Source organism: Notolabrus celidotus, chromosome 6 (genome assembly GCF_009762535.1).
Source record: "Notolabrus celidotus isolate fNotCel1 chromosome 6, fNotCel1.pri, whole genome shotgun sequence".
NCBI classification, from domain to species: Eukaryota; Metazoa; Chordata; class Actinopteri; order Labriformes; family Labridae; genus Notolabrus; species Notolabrus celidotus.
Genome location: NC_048277.1, coordinates 21,360,735 through 21,381,206, shown reverse-complemented (window position 1 = coordinate 21,381,206; position 20,472 = coordinate 21,360,735). Strand labels below are relative to the sequence as shown.

Below are 20,472 nucleotides of genomic sequence, written 5' to 3'. Positions count from 1 at the left end.
ACCCCACCAAACACCATGCTTCTACCAAGCTAATATCCAGAGAGCCTGGCACTGCAAACACAAGTGACTCAGGTGCAGTTCACGTTAGCTTGGCAGACCAAGGAGGAGCTACTCTATCCAAAGAGCCAAGGCTTGATTTGATTATAAATCACCTCCAGCTTCACAATCTGTAAACCAGGAAGAATTAAACAGCGGGGGTGGAGCCAGCTTCTTTTGCCTGGGCTAGCCAAACTGGGACACTGACTCTTTCAGGGGTGGCAATAAGTATGTGTGTGCATATGACGAATAGCGGTTATTTACCTTCTATTACACGCTATATTCTTGTGTATTATTTGTCTTCAATTTCCTGTCTTAAATCTTTACACACTAAACAAGTGGGGCGCTGTGGCTCAGTGGGTACAGTCTGTCGTCTATCAATCGGAAGGTTGGCGGTTCAATCGCAACTCCTGCGGTCACATGCCGAAGTGTCCTTGAGCAAGACACTGAACCCCAAATTGCTCCCGCTGTTGTTGTGGTGTGTGAATGTGCACTAATGAGATTAGTTAATACTGATGGTTCCCTTACTAAATAGCAGCCTCTACCATCATGTTTCCTCATTAAGATAACATGAGAGCGTTTCCTCAGTTCGTTCAGCAAATTATTTAGATTTTTTAATGTATTTATTTTATTTATTTTATTGTTTTTATTACTATTGTTGCATATTGTGTTGTTAACCTTAGGATTGTGGGGTGGGTTTGGGGTCGGGGCTGGGGCTGGGATCTTTTTCTTAATTTATTCTATTTTAAGTTGTTTTTCTTATACAGCACTTTGTGTTACAATGTCATTGTATGAAAAGCGCTTTATAAATAAAGTCTGATTTATTGATTGATCAGTGAGTGAATGGGCATGAATGGGTGAATGCGACGAGTAGTGTGTAAAAGCGGTTTGAGTAGACAGACAGACTAGAAAAGTGCTATATAAGTACAAGTCTGTTTACCATTTACCATTTACAAGAGCTGCTTGTCCAGAGTGAAAATTCAAATAATTGATAAAAGCAAAATATATTACATTGAAATGCAAAGGAAACTGCTAATATCCTGTTGTTACACAGCCCCAATAGTTTATTTAAGTACCTCTGACAAGGCAAATAGCCAATTATTGTTCAGTATTTTGGGGTGGCTACTGAGGTGGCAAATCAAATTGTAAAACTAAAAGGGGACATGGCCACCCCTGACCATCCCTTGAACCTGCCCCTTCTAAAGAAACTGATTGTATGGTATGTTTAGTCTGCTACTTAGAGAGCTAGTTAGCAAAATACCAGTGAGTCAAGAGGCAGGGTGCATTGATTAAGTATTGGAGTAAAAATAACCCTAAAGTTACATACCCACAAATGTAATTACTTTCATAATGCACTAACTCATTTAGCAATTCAGCTTAATTTTGAGAGTGGTAAGTAGTTATTTTAACTAATAACTTATTCTCAGTAACTTGCCTAACACTGCTTCACAGTTATTCTTATTATTACAAAGATTTGTGAAATATATACATTCTGACTCGTGACTCAATGCAAATACAAAAGGTTTGTGATCTGTTGTTTTCAGTAAAACTTAGCTTAGCTTATTTTAACTCACTTTAAATGCAAATTTTAAATTTACTTTTAATATATTCTAATTTTTCTTTTCTTTTCTGTTTTATTATATTTGTCATTTTGATGTGCTCTTGTATGCTTGTCTGATTGTTTCCAATGCTTTAATGTTTTAATGTAAAGCACATTGAGTTGCCCTCGTGTATGAAATGCGCTGTACAAATAAAGCTGCCTTGCCTTGCCTAAAACCTCAGTATTATTTATATGACAGTTGTTGTATTTGAGTTATTGACACCTGATTGGCTAATGATGCTGAGGCTGTTCCTGTAAGCCCCTGATTTCTCTCACTTTCAACAAAAAGGTCACAGATTTAACTGAATATATGAAGCTCTTTTCAGTACTGAGCAAACATACCTTCATCCGGTGAGATAATGTATTTCAGCTTTTTCCCCATTTTTTATTTTTCTGGACACCGTTTCCATTTTCTTGCTCCTCTCTCAAAACACTGGCATTTAAAAGAGATAAATGCCAGGCATCATGATTTCTGTTGTTTCAGAGACTGTTGATGAGGCACTTAATGTGAAAACTGACAATGACTTTTACATGTCAGGCTCTATCAATAGTCTCAGAGCTACAAGTCAGTTGAGTAAAAAAAAAATCTCACAGTGCAGAGGGAAGAAATGGTTATATTTAGAAAGGAGGGGAGGATGAGCAGCAGCTGCGATGTAAGATAACTGAAAATGGAAACTGCTCCCAGGGGTGACAGGGCTTATTCTCTGCACTTTAATTATTTATTTTCCCCCTTTAATATACCGCCGACGACAGCAACGCTGGGGCAGAGATCATGCTGTATGAAGACTGCTGACGTTCCTGTGGCTCCTCGTGCTAATGAACGTGAGCAAGCCAGTGAGCCGTGGTCTTGTACTAGTGTGCGGGCTATCAGGTCCATGGGAACAGCAGGTCCCTCCATGATAAATGTCATATCCAACTAAGTGTGCAAAATTTTAGCTATTTGAATACAATTATAAATAACACTTTGAATAACATTTGCTCTTTGGGTTTTCGGTCCCCAAAAGTCGTTAGACAAACGGTGTGAAGTATTAAAAAAGGTGCAGATTTGTGGGCATGTGACAGGTTGTTAGGGTTGTTACACACTCAGAGCTCTACTGTCCAAGAACATTTTTCATACTGGTCTGTTTTATTTTAAACAGCAAAGACATTTGTAGAAGTAAAGACCAGACTTTAGCTGACATTATCTTGATTTCAACATTGGTTCAGTGGGAGGGACACATTCCTTTGACTTGGTGACCACATATGTGCTGTTTTTTATAAAGCCATCCTCTATGTGTGTCTTGTAAACAACATGTCCCTGTAGGCTGAGAAGGCAATCACAGGTGAGAAATCACTACCAGCATTGACAACTGGAATCCTGTGACATCAAGTGTGTGGATGGACTGTAAAGTGATTAGTCCCAGTCTCACAGGAAAGACGTGGGGGTCAGAGGACTAATGATTGGATGTGGTCATGGGGGGAATAATGGTGATGTTGGTGGTGTGGGTTTCTTTGTGCAACTAAAAGAGAAAAAAAACATCAATAAAGGATGTGAGTGAATGCCAAAAAGCCTTGCGTTCCTTGGTGTAATGTTATGTGTCTGATTTACCTGTCCTTGCAAGGCTGAGAACATCACTGTTCTCATTAGAAACTGCTTCGGTGCTGTCTCATAGCAACCTAAAAATAGAAATGTTCCTATTAGGCTATATAGCTGTGATAGCTGCTACAAGTCTGGCCTCTTTAATTGTGCAGTATATATATATATATATATATATATATATATATATATATATATGGCAAGCCGTTCAGGAAATAATATATTGAATGAAAGTCTGAATATATTGAATGAAACTCGATATATATGGAATGAAGTCTGAATATATGGAATGAAACTCGATATATATGGAATGAAGTCTGAATATATTGAATGAAACTCGATATATATGGAATGAAACTCGATATATATGGAATGAAAGTCTGAATATATGGAATGAAACTCGATATATATGGAATGAAAGTCTGAATATATGGAATGAAACTTGATATATATGGAATGAAAGTCTGAATATATGGAATGAAACTTGATATATATGGAATGAAAGTCTGAATATATGGAATGAAACTTGATATATATGGAATGAAAGTCTGAATATATGGAATGAAACTTGATATATATGGAATGAAGTCTGAATATATTGAATGAAAGCTTAAATAAGTACTCTGAACACCACTTCTAATCGTATTGTTTTATTGTCATCAAAGAGACTCATCTTTTATTAATGTCTCTCTGAAAATAACCTTTTGCACTTCTTTTTAGTGTTTCTGAGGGGACACATTTTCCTCTACCTCTGTAACCTGTGGTAATTTGGTCGTACTTTTTCATTACACTCACTCACTGTCAGATGATGCACACAGGTATGAGCTCCACCTGTTAACATTGAACAGGATGCTACATTATCACAAGTCATAACAAAAGTTAGCTAGCGAGCTAGAGGACTGAACCACCTGAATAAAGAAGGGGCAATATCTTTAGCCTTTGTAGAAGTGTGTACAACCTGTGATATTTAATATTTTCGTATTTTCACTTGTTTACTACCCTCCTAAATGCTTCTGCAGCCCACTGCTTCGTGTTCCTCTCGTCTCTCTGTGCAGACGGTCCGATCATCACTTTTGGATGAAACCAACTTAATAGAGAGGAGGGGTGGGTTCCTTTTTCCTATACGGATTGACTTAACAGCACATGCATTACCCAAGGGGTTGATAACCCCTTCATTAATTAAAATTGCAGTGAAAACATCTCGTGCCTCCCTCATGGTTGCATTACTAAAAGCTACGTCTAACCGGAAAACAAAATCACACCCCTATGATCACACCCCAGAAAGACAAGATGGCGCAGGCCATACATGACGTGATTTTTCATTCCATATATTCCGAGTTTCATTCCATATATATCGAGTTTCATTCCATATATATCAAGTTTCATTCAATATATTCAGACTTCATTCCATATATATCGAGTTTCATTCCATATATATCAAGTTTCATTCAATATATTCAGACTTCATTCCATATATATCGAGTTTCATTCCATATATATCGAGTTTCATTCAATATATTCAGACTTCATTCCATATATATCGAGTTTCATTCCATATATATCAAGTTTCATTCAATATATTCAGACTTCATTCCATATATATCGAGTTTCATTCAATATATTCAGACTTCATTCCATATATATCGAGTTTCATTCCATATATATCAAGTTTCATTCAATATATTCAGACTTCATTCCATATATATCGAGTTTCATTCAATATATTCAGACTTCATTCCATATATATCGAGTTTCATTCAATATATTCAGACTTCATTCCATATATATCAAGTTTCATTCCATATATCCAGACTTCATTCCATATATATCAAGTTTCATTCCATATATATCAAGTTTCATTCCATATATTCAGACTTCATTCCATATATATCAAGTTTCATTCCATATATATCAAGTTTCATTCAATATATTCAGACTTCATTCCATATATATCGAGTTTCATTCCATATATATCAAGTTTCATTCAATATATTCAGACTTTCAATCCATATATTCAGACTTCATTCCATATATATTAATTTCCTGAACGGCTTGCCATATATATATATATATATATATATATATATGTATATATATATATATATATGCTTAAACATATACATGTATATAAGTGTGCTTAAGCATATATATGTGTAAGCATATATATATATATATATATATATATATATATATATATATATATATATATATATATATATATATATATATATATATATATATATATACAGCCTATATATATATCCTCATAGAAATATACAATCATACATATATATTTGTGTGTGTTTTCTTCAACTAATAACTGTTAATGATGTTGTCCTAAGCTGCAGAAAGCTCCAGAAAATTGAATTTTGGCTCAGACCTGCCACCCCTAGAATTTGTTTATAAATGAAAAAGAGCCAGCAGTCTTGTTTTTCTCTTATTTGCATCATGTGTTGGCCAACTAATGTTGTTGATTTGTCTTTTTTCCAACTTAAGTCGTTCTTTTAGATATCAAAAATAAAGTACACACGCCCAATATATTCGCACGTCTTAGGGCAGGCAAACACTCGTGATGTCCTGCATGTGTTTGAATATCAAAACAGAGGTTTTAATCAGACGCCGTTTATTTTGGTCCACTCTGACGTCAAGAGAATACACGTTTCATTCAACAAGCAAGAAAGTAAGTTATTTATAACCTGCAGCGTCTCCAGGTTGTGATCCTTGAGTGCGCAGTGAAAGGAATACTCCCCATTGGACTGATGTAGTGTACCTCCATAACAAAAGCCACAGCTCATGTGCGATGGTGGCAGAAAGGAACGGCTCACTGTCAGCTACACTTGGACGCATCGATGGGAGCAGTCAGATCTGAGAAATAGGGTAACTGCGGAGAACTGCAACAAACTTTGTATTTTTGAATGATTTATTTTCTACTGGTTTCTTGTCCCTTGTGTGACAAAGCACCGATTACTTTGAGGCATGGAAAACCTCTCATCTAACCAGGTAAGACACAAGGAATTATTTAACAACAGAATGAATGAAAAAAGATACAAACTAATTCAACTGAATTTGGTTTCATCTCGCGCTGTTGCTTACTTTATCTAATATGTAGCCTATTGTATATTACTTCATATTAGGAGGTTCGCATACAGATTTCAGAAGGCCTATAGATGAAAAGGACATATGGATATCATTAACTATTGTTTATATTGATTGAGATCATAAATGCCACCTTAAATGCAGGTTCTAATGAAGAATCGGGTTGCCAACCCAGTTATTTACAATTGAGCGCGTTTCTGTTACCAAGTTTTCCAAAATGAGAACCATGGACAGCGACTCCTGCGCCGCACACTGTGGCGCTATTAAATGTCGCCTGTAATACAGATTTCTGTCACGCTACATGATTTATTCTGAACTATCATTTTGACAAACAGCCTCCCGGGGATTTCTTTATTCTAATACAATGCTTTTTTTGCGCGCATATAGGTGGGCAGACGCATTGTTTTTCGTCACTTCAATCAATAAGATGAAAAACAGACACAAAAAGCTTTGACTTTAGAGTTAACGAGAAAAACTTTGATTTTGATATCTTGCTGTTGCCGCTCAGTAATTTGTTAGTGAATCTAACAGGTGCTTTTCACTTGCTGTCTCCTGCTTTCTTACTGTCATTGACAGGTTCATTTTTCACTCTGCAAAGCTTTATTTAGTGCACCTCACCTTCATCTGAATTATTTTATTTAGATTATATTTTCTATACTTGAAACTGTAATAGGAGCAGAAAGTGTATTTATAGTCTTGTTAAGTTATGATAGACTGCCACCTGCTGGTGATGATTTATAGGAACAACAGGGACAAGCCATATTCTGAAGTTGTCAGATTTCACAAAGTGTTCTTATCCACTTCACTGATCTGTTCAAAGGGCTGTGTGCTGTAAGTTCAACACTGAGAAAATCTGCGACAGTCTGGGCGATGGCAGACATACTGGAGCTGCGGACAGATGGAAACTCCCTCTTGAAGGCCGTGTGGCTCAGACGCTTGAGACTCACCAGGCTTCTGTTGGAAGGAGGTGCATACATCAACGAGAGCAATGAACGTGGGGAGACGCCCCTCATGGTTGCCTGCATGTCCTCACACATTGACCAGCAGAGCGTAAGCAAATCAAAGCTGGTGAAATACCTGCTGGAAAACAAGGCAGACCCCAATATACAGGACAAAACAGGCAGGACGTCTCTAATGCACGCCTGCATCCACAAGGCTGGATATGAGGTGGTGGATCACCTGCTGAGCAATGGAGCTGATCCCAGTCTTGAGGACAGGAGCGGGGCCTCCGCCCTTGTCTATGCTATCAATGCAGATGATAAGGAGACACTTAAGTTGCTCCTGGATGCGTGCAAAGCTAAGGGCAAGGAAGTCATCATTATCACCACAGACAAGTCACCATCAGGCACAAAAACTACCAAACAGTACCTTAATGTCCCCCCATCACCAGAGCTAGATGAGAAGTCCTCCACAGCATACTGCACCTCCCCCTCTGACATTGATGTTACTGCATCTCCCACACCTGAGCAGGAGCAACCAAACACGGTTTTCAGTTTCCAGACAAAGCTGAAAACCTCCTCTTCAGCTTCAAAGCTGGCCAATGGGCCCACATCTCCAACACGTAGGCCTGGAAACCCAAAACGTGCCCGTCTGCCTCAGCTGAAGAGACTGCAGTCAGAGCCTTGGGGGTTGATTGCTCCCTCAGTCCTGGCCGCCGCCGCCCATGAGGAAAGCAGAAAAGCCAGTTCGGATGAGGATGTTGTTGCAGGGGTAAATGGACTTTCTCTCAGCAAAAGGTCAGCTTTATCTCGACAGAGCAGTGTAGACGGGAAGGATAGCATCTTTCCACTGGTGGGTGAACAAGCCAGCAAAATGAAAACCTCACAATCACTTCCTCTTACCTCTAAAGCATCATATGAGAAAACTCTGTGTCAGCATCAGCCACTGGCTCGACGCAGCACTGTGCCAACAGAACAGGAGAGCAGCGGCAGCTGCAGCAGTGGCCCTGTTACTCTGAGAGACACAATGCACCGGAGACGCCTGGGGAACGATCACTATGACTCAGACTCACAGCTCTATTCCGATTCTGCCATGTTAGACTCTCCCAAGATGCCAGTGGAGCGAAGGAAACTAAACACTTCTCCGCTAGCTTTGCTGACCAGCTCCAGAGAATCTCTGGACAGTAATGTCAGCCCATCCTCTCCAAGCACGGCACACAGGCGAGTACCTGGCCTCCTGGAGAGGAGAGGCTCAGGCACCCTGCTGCTGGACCACATCTCCCATACCAGGCCCGGCCACCTGCCCCCTCTTAATGTCAACCCCAACCCTCCCATTCCCGACATAGGGGCAAGTAGCAAGCCCTCTTCACCCTTGGCCACAGGCATTAGATCCATAGCTCCAGTAGCACCAAACACACCAAAGAGAGGCGGCCTCAAGTCCAAAAAGAAACTCGTGAGAAGGCACTCTATGCAAGTGGAGCAGATGAAGCAGCTCTCTGATTTTGAAGAGCTGGCTCATTAGTTATTGGTGATGATTGTGAAACACATGTTGTGGGAGTAGAGATGTTACACCATAAATTGTCCGGAAGTACATCCATAGGTTCAGCTGTGTAGACTCATGGCCATCTAGATGTTGAATAATGAATTTATAATCTAAATATACATATATATGTCTATATATATGTTTATTTATTGAAACTGAGCAATAGATTTATTTCCTGTGTCTCACCCAACCTTTAGGATTTTTATCATTAGCTAAATATTTGCTACTTATGTATTACAGTTTTGAATGTAAATGCCAAACATGGTACTCCTCAGAACTAGCTCTGTTCTTACTTGTCAATGTAATGTGTAGGAAAGAAACAGGGTCAACTTGTAGCCTGCAGGTCACCAGAGTGCACTTTGTGCATATGTAATTAGCACCGTTAATGGATTTTCTTTGGAAAAGAAAAATGTGATGCACTTGTCTAGTATGTAGCTTTTGACAAGATGAAATTTGACTGTTTGTAGCAATTTTGTACAAAGTGCCTTTAAGAAAAATAAACTTAAAAAAAGAATGGAGAGATACATTAAATGTATTAGAAGCATTTGTAATTCATGATGATGTAACCAAAATGTGTTTTCTTTAAGTTCTGTTGGTCTCACATGGAACAAATTGACCCACTTGATGTGAATGGATGGGAAACATGCCTTAAGAATCAGCTAAAGTGATGGGCTATGTATAACAGCACTTTTTGCCCAAGAGGAATAAAGTAAGTTTGTTGCTATTAACAGTGTTACAGAAACTTTCAAAAGCACATAATTCTTTAATGATGGATTCAATTAACATTGTATGACATCTGAGTCCTTAGTCATTACAGACACAGGTGAAATTTGTCAATTAAAATGTCATTTCACGCTAATGGCAATCAAAACTAAAGATCATACGGCTTCCATGTAACTTGCCTGTGAAGCATTTCTTCTGTTTAAGACAAAATATGATTGAACTCATAGTATTTTTGCAATTAGTCTGTTGTTACTCTAAATAAATGTCTATCACTTGTGAATTCCTCTTTCTTTATTTATTGCTCACATTAAACCGAGGCTCAGCTGATCGGAGTAACGCAGATGCTCATTAGTAGTATGCGCAGTAGTAGTCCTTCCTCAGGCCACTTTGCAGTCCATTGTGATGAAGATGACGACCATAATCATTATTATTATCATTATCACCATCACCGATGTCACTCAGATTATGTCAGACCAACCATCACGGCACTCAGATCCCACAGCTTCTTGGCAGCTTCATCATCCAGACCCTGAGGGGCTGCTGTTTTGGGGGCACAGTCGCTGTAATCAGAGCAGAATCCAGTGTCAAACACATGACATGAACTCTTCCTACTGAGCTGATTTAGCCACTTAAATTGGTTCAGGATGAAATAAGGTATCAGTTAGGATTCACAGTTTAATTCTATAGCTGGATAATTCAGCAATGTGTGGACACATTTCCATACCTGAGGAGAAAAATACACTTCTTTATGCAAAATAATCCCATTTACAAAACAGTAAGCAAAATGTTGTATCAATTAATTTAATCATGAGGAACTAACATTATTTCTTTGGTAGCAGAGATCAGAACGGGGTTAGAGGTGCACATAACTGAATCTTTTTAAATCCATGTAGAACAAGATGTGCATATATACAAAAGAATTGTGTTGGGTAAAGCAGACTCTCCTTTGGGCACATAGGGTTAAACTGTGTGGACATTGGTTTGGGTGAAATTGATCAATTGGGGTTTACTGTAGGTCTAAAAAGTAGCTGGATACAATAAAGGCCTTCAGTAAAGCCTTGTTTTATAACCTTATCATGATATCTTTCCCTGAAATGGTTCCTGTATGCCTAAACATAGTGTGAAATAGTAACACTTTCATATAATTATGTAAAAATGGTTAATTTGAGTTGCAAACCAACAGATAAGCCCACTCTGTACTTCCTTTGATGTCCATCTATCATATGTTTTCAGGAAGAAAAAAAAGTCCTGTAAGCACACTTTATTTCCTCTCCAGCATCAAACTGTACATTGATAAATTAAGCAACTAACTAATGAACATGGTGGAGCTTAGAACAGCTAAAAGCCAGAAGTAGCACTTGGGATTTAGAGCATGAAATATGGTGAAAAGGAGAGTAAATACTCGACTATGGTGACTTTTACAACTGAAGTTAAAACCCTAATGTGTGACTCTATGTCTGTTTGATGAATAGAACATTGTTTGCAAATATAAAGGTAACTTAAAGTGATAACGTGTTAAAAAGCTTACTCTGCTGCCCCCTGGTGGCAGTACATTTACTGGGCTACAGCATCTAATTTTCATTCCCTGGCTGCCAACAGAACTCACAGCAATATCAATATCTCAATATCATTTAAGATATTTTGAATTATATAGCAGGTTATAACAAGACAAGATGCATTATCAGCACTGACATGAAATACAACAGCCTCTGGACTTTTCATCAAATATATTACTACACTTCAGGCACTCTGAATACCATAGAGTAACGTTGCTCAGTTAACTTAACAGCAACGCTGCTCAGTTAACTTAACAGCAACCAGTCTAGATTAATCCTTACCTTTTTAATGTAGCTTTTAATTTGGAGTAGTTTATTTTTAGCCCTGGACTACATTATTATTTTTATAATTTTTTAAATCATTATCATTTTAATCATTGTTTTAACATTTATTTATCTTATTTATAAAAAATATATATTTATTTATCTATGTATTTCTTGTGTTCATCTGATTTTGGTAACTCTTCCTTATTTTTTTACTTTTCTTTCCACTCTTACTTTTTTTTAATTAATTTTACTGTATTGATTTTATTTTTAAGTATTTTATTTATAATCCTGCCTTTTATGATTTTACCATTGCGGTTGTTTTCTGTCTCTGTTATTCTGTGAAGCATTTTGGGCTGCATGTTTTTATGTTTGAAAGGTGCTATATAAATAAAGTTGAGTTGAGTTGAGTTGAGTTGATGAATCTCAAATTCAACCAAAGCAACTATCAGCAGAATGTTATTCCACTGGTTGCATAAGAAATGGAAACATGTTGATAAATATGTAAAATACAGAGTGGCTGGTCAGCAGAAACATGTAGACAAGTATAAAGTAGCAAGAGGGCATGATCATGTGTGCTGTGACTAGAAACCGCCCAGTTCCAGTCAAGTTGTGGAGTAATTTAAAGGGATCATCGAAAATGTGAAAAGTATAATCTGACAACTGTTTTTTTAATCTATTTTCTGCCTTGAGCAATATAATTTAAAAGCAATATCCCATGGAGTTTGTGCTGTTATACTACATACCAGCATGCTGTGTTCATTTTTCACACAATAGAAAAACACCTTGAGTGTAATATTGCTTACTGCTCAACTGCTTGTGGTTGTAATTATGACGATAGCCTCTACTGATTTTTAATGACTGACCTGTAGTACAGTCCACTCTGATTCTGCAGGCTCTCCTCCACAGCACAGTAGATGGTGGTCTGAGCGCCCTCTGTGGGAGACTTGATGAAGAACATGAGTGGTGTGTATACCACTCTCTTCCACAGGGCCATTGAAGGCCAGAAGTGTCGCCCAAGCTCAGTGCGGATAACTCCAGGGTGAAGGCTGTATGTTGTAACCCCAGTACCTGCAAAATGACAGACAGACATTTACTCTATCCATCCACACAAAAACTAAGTGGTTATATGAAATACAGTTATTCATGTTGTTTTAAATACAGCATAATGTCTGATGAGGGATAGAAAAAGTTTTAAATACCTTGTAGCTTGTTGGCCAGCTCTCTTGTAAAGAGAACATTAGCTAGTTTACTTTGTGAATAGCTTTTCCAAGGGCGGTAATCTTTCTCCTGATTTATGTCATCAAAACAGATTTGACCTGTTGGGTGACAGCAATGCACAATATTCAGAGAAGCAGTGTCTAATATTGAATGTAACAAAAAGACAACAAAAAAAACCTGACAGACAAAAAAAATCTACAACTAGCAGTACAAGAGAGAAAGTGCACCTCTTTCATGAGCTAAACTGGAGACACTGACAATGCGGCTCGGGGCTGACTTCTTCAGGAGATCCAGCAGGCAGTGTGTTAAAAGGAAGTGGCCCAGGTGGTTAACACCAAACTGCATTTCAAAACCATCCGCAGTCTGCCACTTTGGACAGCTCATAACACCTGTAAGTAGAAAGAGTAGTCTAATGAACATGCCCAACCTATAGATCTATAGCACTAATAGGACTCAGGTGGTATTCATACACTGACCTGCATTATTAATGAGAATATCCAGCCTCTCTTCACTTGCTAAAACATCTTTTGCAAGCTCTCGTACTGACTCTAAAGATGCCAAGTCCAACTTTTTGACAACAACTTTATCACTTCCACTCCTCTTTTTTACTTCTTCTGCAGCGTTATTGGCTCGATCCATGTCTCTACAGGCCAGGATGACCCTTGCACCTGTAACACAGGAGGAAATCTTTATTTTTTTGTTTAACCTAGGTGTTCATGGAATACAAAACCAAGATAGGTCACTAACCTCTTCGAGCCAGGTCCACAGCAGTTTCTTTGCCAATTCCAGTGTTGCTTCCAGTGATCAAGACGGTCTTTCCATCTAATCGGGCTTTGCTGTAGCACACCCCTCCTGCCATCCATTTCTTCATGCCAAAGAGTCCCACTCCTGAAACAACATCCCCTCTGTTAATGTCAAATAAGCTCCTCTCTGTCTATCAGATACCTCTCCACCTTTCAAAGACAATTGAAAAACTATTTAAGTTTGTTATGATCATTATGATGAAAGTGGAACCAGAAGTTGCAGCTGTTATTATTTTTCTATTTGACTACATTAGTTTTTTTCTACTTGTATATTGTGATAGTTAATTAGCCTACATTGATATCCTTTGATGCACCGCTCAAGAAAAATGAAAGGTGTCATATCACCTATTGTTTTACAACTTGGTCACACACAACTGCCCCTCCATCATTGCTCAAATTTATTAAAAAAAAAATCACAATATGATAAATACTAGAGCACAATCTAGAGGGGACTGTGTGATGAAAAACCACATTCAGCCAAATGGTAGCATCTGTCAGAGGCACACAGTCCTGGAACAAACTACCAGCTCACATTAGGGAGCTTGAGAACTATGGTACCTTTAAAAAAAAAAATAGTTAAACATTGGTTAAAAACAAACCAGTCATGTACTCATGAATAATCTGTTTCCTAATTTGATGCCCGTTCCTGGGGCTTTGTCCTCACCTTCCATCCTTTTTTTATAATGTCACAAACATTTTGAATGTAAAATCTGTTTGTAAGTCAGTTCTTGTAGTGTCCTGTTAACTGTATTGTGACATCCTGTAGTTTTAAAACTTTTTGTTTTATGTTTTTTGTGAGTACCTGCCTTAGAAGTACGGATGAAATTTAGCTCTTGTGCTAATTCCAGCATATTTACATTGATGCACACTGTTAAAATGTTGATTAACGTGCAGTGTCCTAATCAGATAAACTCAAATTAAAGTAAATATTGTTTAAGTGTATTATTTTGATTATAACTACTATTATTATTGTGTGTCATTTATATTAAGGTTTAATTGCAATGTACATTAAATAACTGAATAGCTACACAGCAGATACACAGCCAGCCACAGTACTACATAATAAGAAGACTTAAACAGGAAGTAGCCTACCACCAACTGTCATTGTACAAAGGAAGCCTATTGGTTCATCCTGTTGATGACATTTCTAAAAAATAAAAAAAAATCCAAAGCAAACACAAAAACCGGTTGGCCCTTGTTCTACCATGATTTTAAAAAACATCCTTGATTTTATTGAACTATACAAAAAGCTTACACTTGCAGAGCCCTTTAGATGAACACAAATTTATATATAGAAGAAAAAGTAAGCAAAGGAGACATCTCATTGGTTTTACTTTTCCATTTTAAATTAGTTAACTGTATGCCTCCTTTTGACTCACAGCAAATCACCTGAAACAAACGGATGGGCTGGTATGTGACGATCAAAGGGTACATGCAAGTGATTGATCACATAAATAGGCGACACTAAAATATCTTGCTGTGATCTACTTTTTACACAACATGCACTCTCATTACATAAACGTAGTCAGTGCAATGATTACCTGTGACCGTGACCAGAGCAATAGTTTTAGGATAGTGGGTAACAAAGGATCTTATCGCTATTAAGGACTGCATTTTTCTACCAATCTTCACACCGTCTGTACCGAGTTACACGTGTTCTCTGATTAAGCCCGACTGCAGGATACAAACAGTTTCCTATTAAATGAAAAGTCCCTGAAATGTATCCTATCCGAAACGTGAACGTACCACCTCAGATTACACAGCCACTACAGCTACATAACATTACTTTCAACCGGAAGTACCGCCTACCTTTACAAAGGAAGCCTATTGGTTCATCCTGTTCATGACCTTTCTGAGAAAAACTCTGCAATAAGTATTAAAACCTGTTTGGCCTCATAAGAGCATGCTTGCGAAACTGCAAATAAGCAAGGTCACTTTATTTTTATAATAGATAAGTCAATCAATGAAAATGAAAATAATACCAATAGGCCTAGAGATCATCAAAAAGTCACAGGCATACTGTCAGGGGATAGGCTAACAAGTTTTTATTGACATGGCAGCCCTTTCTGAGTCATATTGATGTTTTAAACTCTGATTATTTTGTGGATGAGTAACTTTTCATGTCAATGTATGTAATAAGAGGCATAAGAATCAAACTGGAAGGACCCTTGCAATGCCCCTTTGGTTCATGCTGCTGCTCCCCTCTTTGTTTTAACCCATAACATTTTACTTTATTAATTTTATGTATGTATTTTAATTTATTTATTGTATTATTATTATTATTATTATTATTATTATTATTATTATTATTATTATTATTATTATTATTATTTATTTATTTATTTATTTATTTATTTATTTTATTTATTATTTTATTCATTTGTTTTTATTCATTTGTTTTTATTTCATTCTTTTTTAATGTTGTGATATTGAGTTATATTCCCTCTAAATTTTAACATGGGTGGGGATGGTGGGGGATTCTATTAATCAGTATATGTCATCACTGTGAATTATTACTGTTGTATTGAAAAATTAATAAATAAACTTTGTTTAATTTTTTTTTTTAAGTCACAGGCTACTTCAACTACCTCAAACACAAATGATTAAACCATAAATAAATAAATAAATAAACTGTAATAATAATAATAATAATAATAATAATAATAATAATAATAATAATAATAATACACTACTTAAAAAAGTTAGGATGCTGCACTAGATGTTGATACAAAAAGAATATAGTTTGCCAACCATTGAAACGTATTTAGCTTGAAAGTAGTGTAAAGAAATGTATCAAATTTTGGAAAAGAAAAATATTTTCTAATTTTGATGCCAGCAACAGGTTTTAAGAAAAATAGGACAGGTAAATTAAAGCACTTACAAGTTGCATTCTGCTTTAAAAACACCTGGTGGGATATCTCTTTAATATCTGGGGTTAATTTGAAACAGGTTAGCAACATGACTGGATATGAATAGAGCATTTCATTGAGGCTGACTCTCTCAGAAAGAAGTTTGGAGGAGTTTCACCCCTGTGAGAGACTGCATGAGTTCTGATGCAGTTCAACAATTTAGGAATAGTGTTCCCCAGTGTAAAATGATCCACAGTACGCAATATCATTAAAACATTCAGATAATCTGGAGAAACTAAAGTGATGACCCAAAAAACAATACTGGATAGTCGTGATCATTAGGTGCTAAGATAGCACTGCACTAAAAACAGAACTGGGATTCACTGCATGGGCTCAAAATCACATCCATTGTCTGCGAACAGTTTTTTGCTACATCCACAAATAAACATGATCCAGAAACACCAACAACTTCTCTGAGCCTCTTACTCTTGAAAACGAACTTAGGTGAAGTGGAAAACAGTCTTGAGATCTGGTCTTGGTAATAATGGAGACTGCATCGTCCACCATTCTGAAGAGGAGAGGGACCATCCAGCTTGTTTTCAGTGCACTCTTAAAGAACCAGCATTAGTTATGGTAAGTGTCAACAGTTCACATATATGGGAAAGCAGCATTGATACTTAACATTAGGTTTTGGAGAAATATAAACTGCCATCAAGAGAATGTTTTTTTCATGTAAGACCTTACATATTTCAGCAAGACCATGCCGAAACCAGAACACGAGAAGTGAACACACAAACACACACACACACACACACACACACACACACACACACACACACACACACACACACACACACACACACACACACACACACACACACACACACACACACACACACACACAATGCAAGTGTTAAGATGAAAGTGAGTAATATTTAAGTCTGTGCTTGTTTGCCCTAAAACTTCATCTGATTGTAGGATAGGTCCACTGGGTAACATTTCTTAAACATTTTATTTGAGATGAACTTACTTAATATTACAAGGCTATCACAAACCCACCAGCAGAGGTCCTCATAGGCGTGCCAACATGCCTGGCTGCCTTCTAAAGGAGTCCAGCAGATGGAGCAGAGTATCATAACAGGCCACTGACATTTCTTTTCTCTGAAGTTGCCAGTCAAGTCTAAGGACACTGGGAAATTGCTTTTTATGGAATCAAGTTGTCTCCTTAACTCCTACTACCAAATTGAGATGTGTCTCTGCAGCTGTAGACAGGAAAAACCCAGTAGCACCATGGTGAGATTAAAAACAACATTACATCCCCTGAATTAAAGCCACATTTGAGATAAATCTAAGCAACTGAATAGTGACAAATCATTAAATTACTTGTTGAGAGTATCGTTACATTGATAGGTCCTACACTTTGTCTTGGGTTGAGTATCCATACAATATGAGTCTGGACAATGACTAACTTTAGAGCTTTGACCTTGGGGTTTAATAGCTGTCATTTGAGAATGACTTTCCTTGTGTCTGTGAAGGTGGGTAGCATGTGGAAACTATGCATACCAGAAGTTCAAAGGTGACCGTAGAAAGTCAAAAGATTATATCATTTTCAATGTCTGCTGTCTGACCTCAGTAACCTCATTCTGCTCAACTGTCTATCATTGCTGTACAATTAAAAACTGTTTGGTCAGGGAAAAGAAAAATGACCTTCACAGACTTTCTCCAGAAAGCTACAGTTAAAAGATAAGAAGGAAAGTAAGTATTAATGTAGCTTTAAACATTGTTTATTTATGTATTTATATATAAATTGCTGCATATGTAACAGGTCTTGGTGTGTCTAGCTTGTGTACACAGTTCCCCTATTCTAAAATGAAAGACTACATCAGAGGTGACCTGAGTGTCTCTTTTGCTGGCTTACTACCAACCCTGTCATGTGACTGCTCTGCTCACTTCCCATGCTTTCTCCCAGTATGGTTACCCTCCCCTCTGCTAAAATTAGAGGGCCCTCTGTTGAGACATTTTGGAATGTGAATGTACCCGTCCTGCATAATATATGGGATCACATTAAATTCAACATGTCTGCCATTTTTTCTATTCTGTACCTGAGTTAATAACAGCTCCACTGCCAGGATGAATCTTATTTTACATAACAGCACATTTTATTTTGTTTGTTCTTAATTTGTAAAATGCAATGAACAGAAACACTAAAGTTCTGTAAATGTATTCTACACAATTTAAAATATTTTTGTATTGCAATAGCCCTATTTTAAATATGTGTCATTCAACTTCATATGTATGAGCGCACTTCCAATTGTCCATCTGCAATCACTATTGACCTTAATGCTCTGTATGTTGTACTTATTTAGGAGAGCTGAACTAATTTATTTATTTATTCTTGGTGAAATAATATAACAGTGAAAAAATGAACAAACATACAAAACCAAGATTATACGCAATAACATCTACAACAACAACAACAAATGAACTGTACAGAGTGGAAGCTAAGCATGCTAACAGAAATGTTCTTAGTAATGAATTGATGGTATGGGAGTCTAGACTTTTTAATGTTTCTTGGCTTAGAACAAAATAATATTAAGAAAAGATAAAGAGAGTGGGGGAAATTAGACATACGAAACTGTAACTGGATCTCCTTCCTTTATCTTTTGCTGTTTGAAATGTTATCGATGTGCACAGACCAAAATGCATCTACCAGTCAGACCACAGCAACATTTCGTGGAGTGGCCGCTACAATGGGCAGCCAGATGCTATGACATTGATGTTGCTTCTAGTTCACCATATTGGAGAGATTTGGTGGGCTATTTGCCAAGACTAAGCAGTTATAGCTACATAACTCAAAAGTAATGTTGATTACTGGTTTGGATTGTATCAGAACAGCTGTGTCCATCTTTTTTTGGTTTTATAGAAACCCCATAGGTTCTTGAACCTGCCCCATCAGGGATAAACTTATGTGATAAGCCTGATCAGAACAAGGTCTGCCAAAAATGTCAGATCATGAGGGGTTCTATTTTTAGAATAGGTCATCTGTGAGTCTCTCATTTCTATGGGAAAAGAATGATACACAACAGGAGTGCCCCTTTTAGCTACCTCAACTTAGGCAGGCTACACAGTAAAATGAGAGAGAAACCCTGTATCTTGTTTTCATTGCCTTTTTGTGAGCATTTGGCTTGAGAGTGAAGCATTGACACAGAATATCAATTTTGTATAATAAAGAGGGGATATGGTGGCCCTGAAGGACAAAACAAAATTACAAAAGATGAAACAAAATTACAAAAGATGAAACACTTTTACAAAGTTGGAGACAAATTTACATTTTAGAAAACATTTTTACATTTTAGAAAACAAAATTGCATAATCAAAAAAACACTTTTACCAAGGACAAAACACATTTACATTTAAGGAAACAAATTTACAAAAGATGAAACACTTTTACAAAGTTGGAGACAATTTTACAAACGGCGGAACACTTTTACCATTTCTGAAACAAATTAACATTTGATTTTTACGGAAAGGGAATGTACCAAATACCGGAAGTGATCCGGGAGTGATCGAGTGAGGGGTCATTTAGTTTGTTTTGATGGAGAAAAACCAAACGGAGATGGACATGGTTTACATGTAAGGACATCCTCGGGTCCCATAGTGAGGTGTCAGATCTCAGATGAAAAAGCATCATGTCTCTGGAAAACCTTCATCATGTGTCAGAATTCAGATGAAACAGCCTCAGACCACATAGCCTCAGGCTAAATGGAGACAGGCTAAAAGAAGTCAGACTTAAAGCTAGGATTGGTAGTCACGGAAAACTAGCATGAATTTGAATGTAGCATTTCCTCAGGACTCATCCAACTTTGTAAAAGTGTTTTATCTTTTGTAAATTTGTTTTCTAAAATGTAAATTTGTTTTGGCCTTGGTAAAAGTGTTTTGCTGATGTAAGGCACCCGAGGATGTCCTAATATGTAAACCATGTCGCTCCGTTTCTCTCCATCAAAACAAACTAAATTACCCCTCACTCGATCACTTCCAGTATTTGGTGCATTCCCTTTCTGTAAAAATGATATCTTAATTTGTTTCGGAAATGGTTAAAGTGTTCAGTCGTTTGTAAAAGCGTTTCCTTAAATGTAAATTAGTTTTTTCCTTGGTAAAATTATTTTTTTGATTTTGTCATTTTGTTTTATGAAATGTTAAAATGTTTTCCAAAATGTAAATTTGTTTCAAACTTTGTAAAAGTGTTTCATCTTTTGTAAATTTGTTT

At 37.1% G+C, this 20,472-nt stretch overlaps 2 protein-coding genes across 3 annotated transcripts in view; one reads left to right on the top strand and one right to left on the bottom strand.

The window, feature by feature from the left end:
- Nucleotides 1-8,768, top strand: part of ankrd34c (ankyrin repeat domain 34C) — a 32,149-nt gene extending 23,381 nt beyond the window's left edge. Inside the window, exons 1-2 of one of the 2 annotated variants that reach the window (XM_034686639.1) lie at nt 6,152-6,212; nt 7,129-8,768. In XM_034686639.1, the coding sequence (XP_034542530.1) occupies nt 7,179-8,768 (1,590 nt within the window). In that variant the 5' untranslated portion in view covers nt 6,152-6,212; nt 7,129-7,178. Of the gene's footprint in view, nt 1-6,151; nt 6,213-7,128 lie in introns of those variants that run through there. The other variant, XM_034686640.1, reaches the window with a different exon arrangement.
- Nucleotides 8,769-9,532: 764 nt separating this feature from the next.
- Nucleotides 9,533-15,156, bottom strand: LOC117815014 (retinol dehydrogenase 11-like). Its single transcript, XM_034686638.1, has 7 exons — nt 14,898-15,156; nt 13,301-13,441; nt 13,030-13,221; nt 12,781-12,942; nt 12,535-12,651; nt 12,199-12,403; nt 9,533-10,072 (listed from the first exon to the last, which is right to left on the bottom strand). The coding sequence occupies exons 1-7, from the start codon at nt 14,968-14,970 to the stop codon at nt 9,976-9,978; spliced, it is 987 nt and encodes a 328-aa protein (XP_034542529.1). The 5' UTR covers nt 14,971-15,156; the 3' UTR covers nt 9,533-9,975.
- Between the last annotated feature and the right edge of the window lie 5,316 nt (nt 15,157-20,472).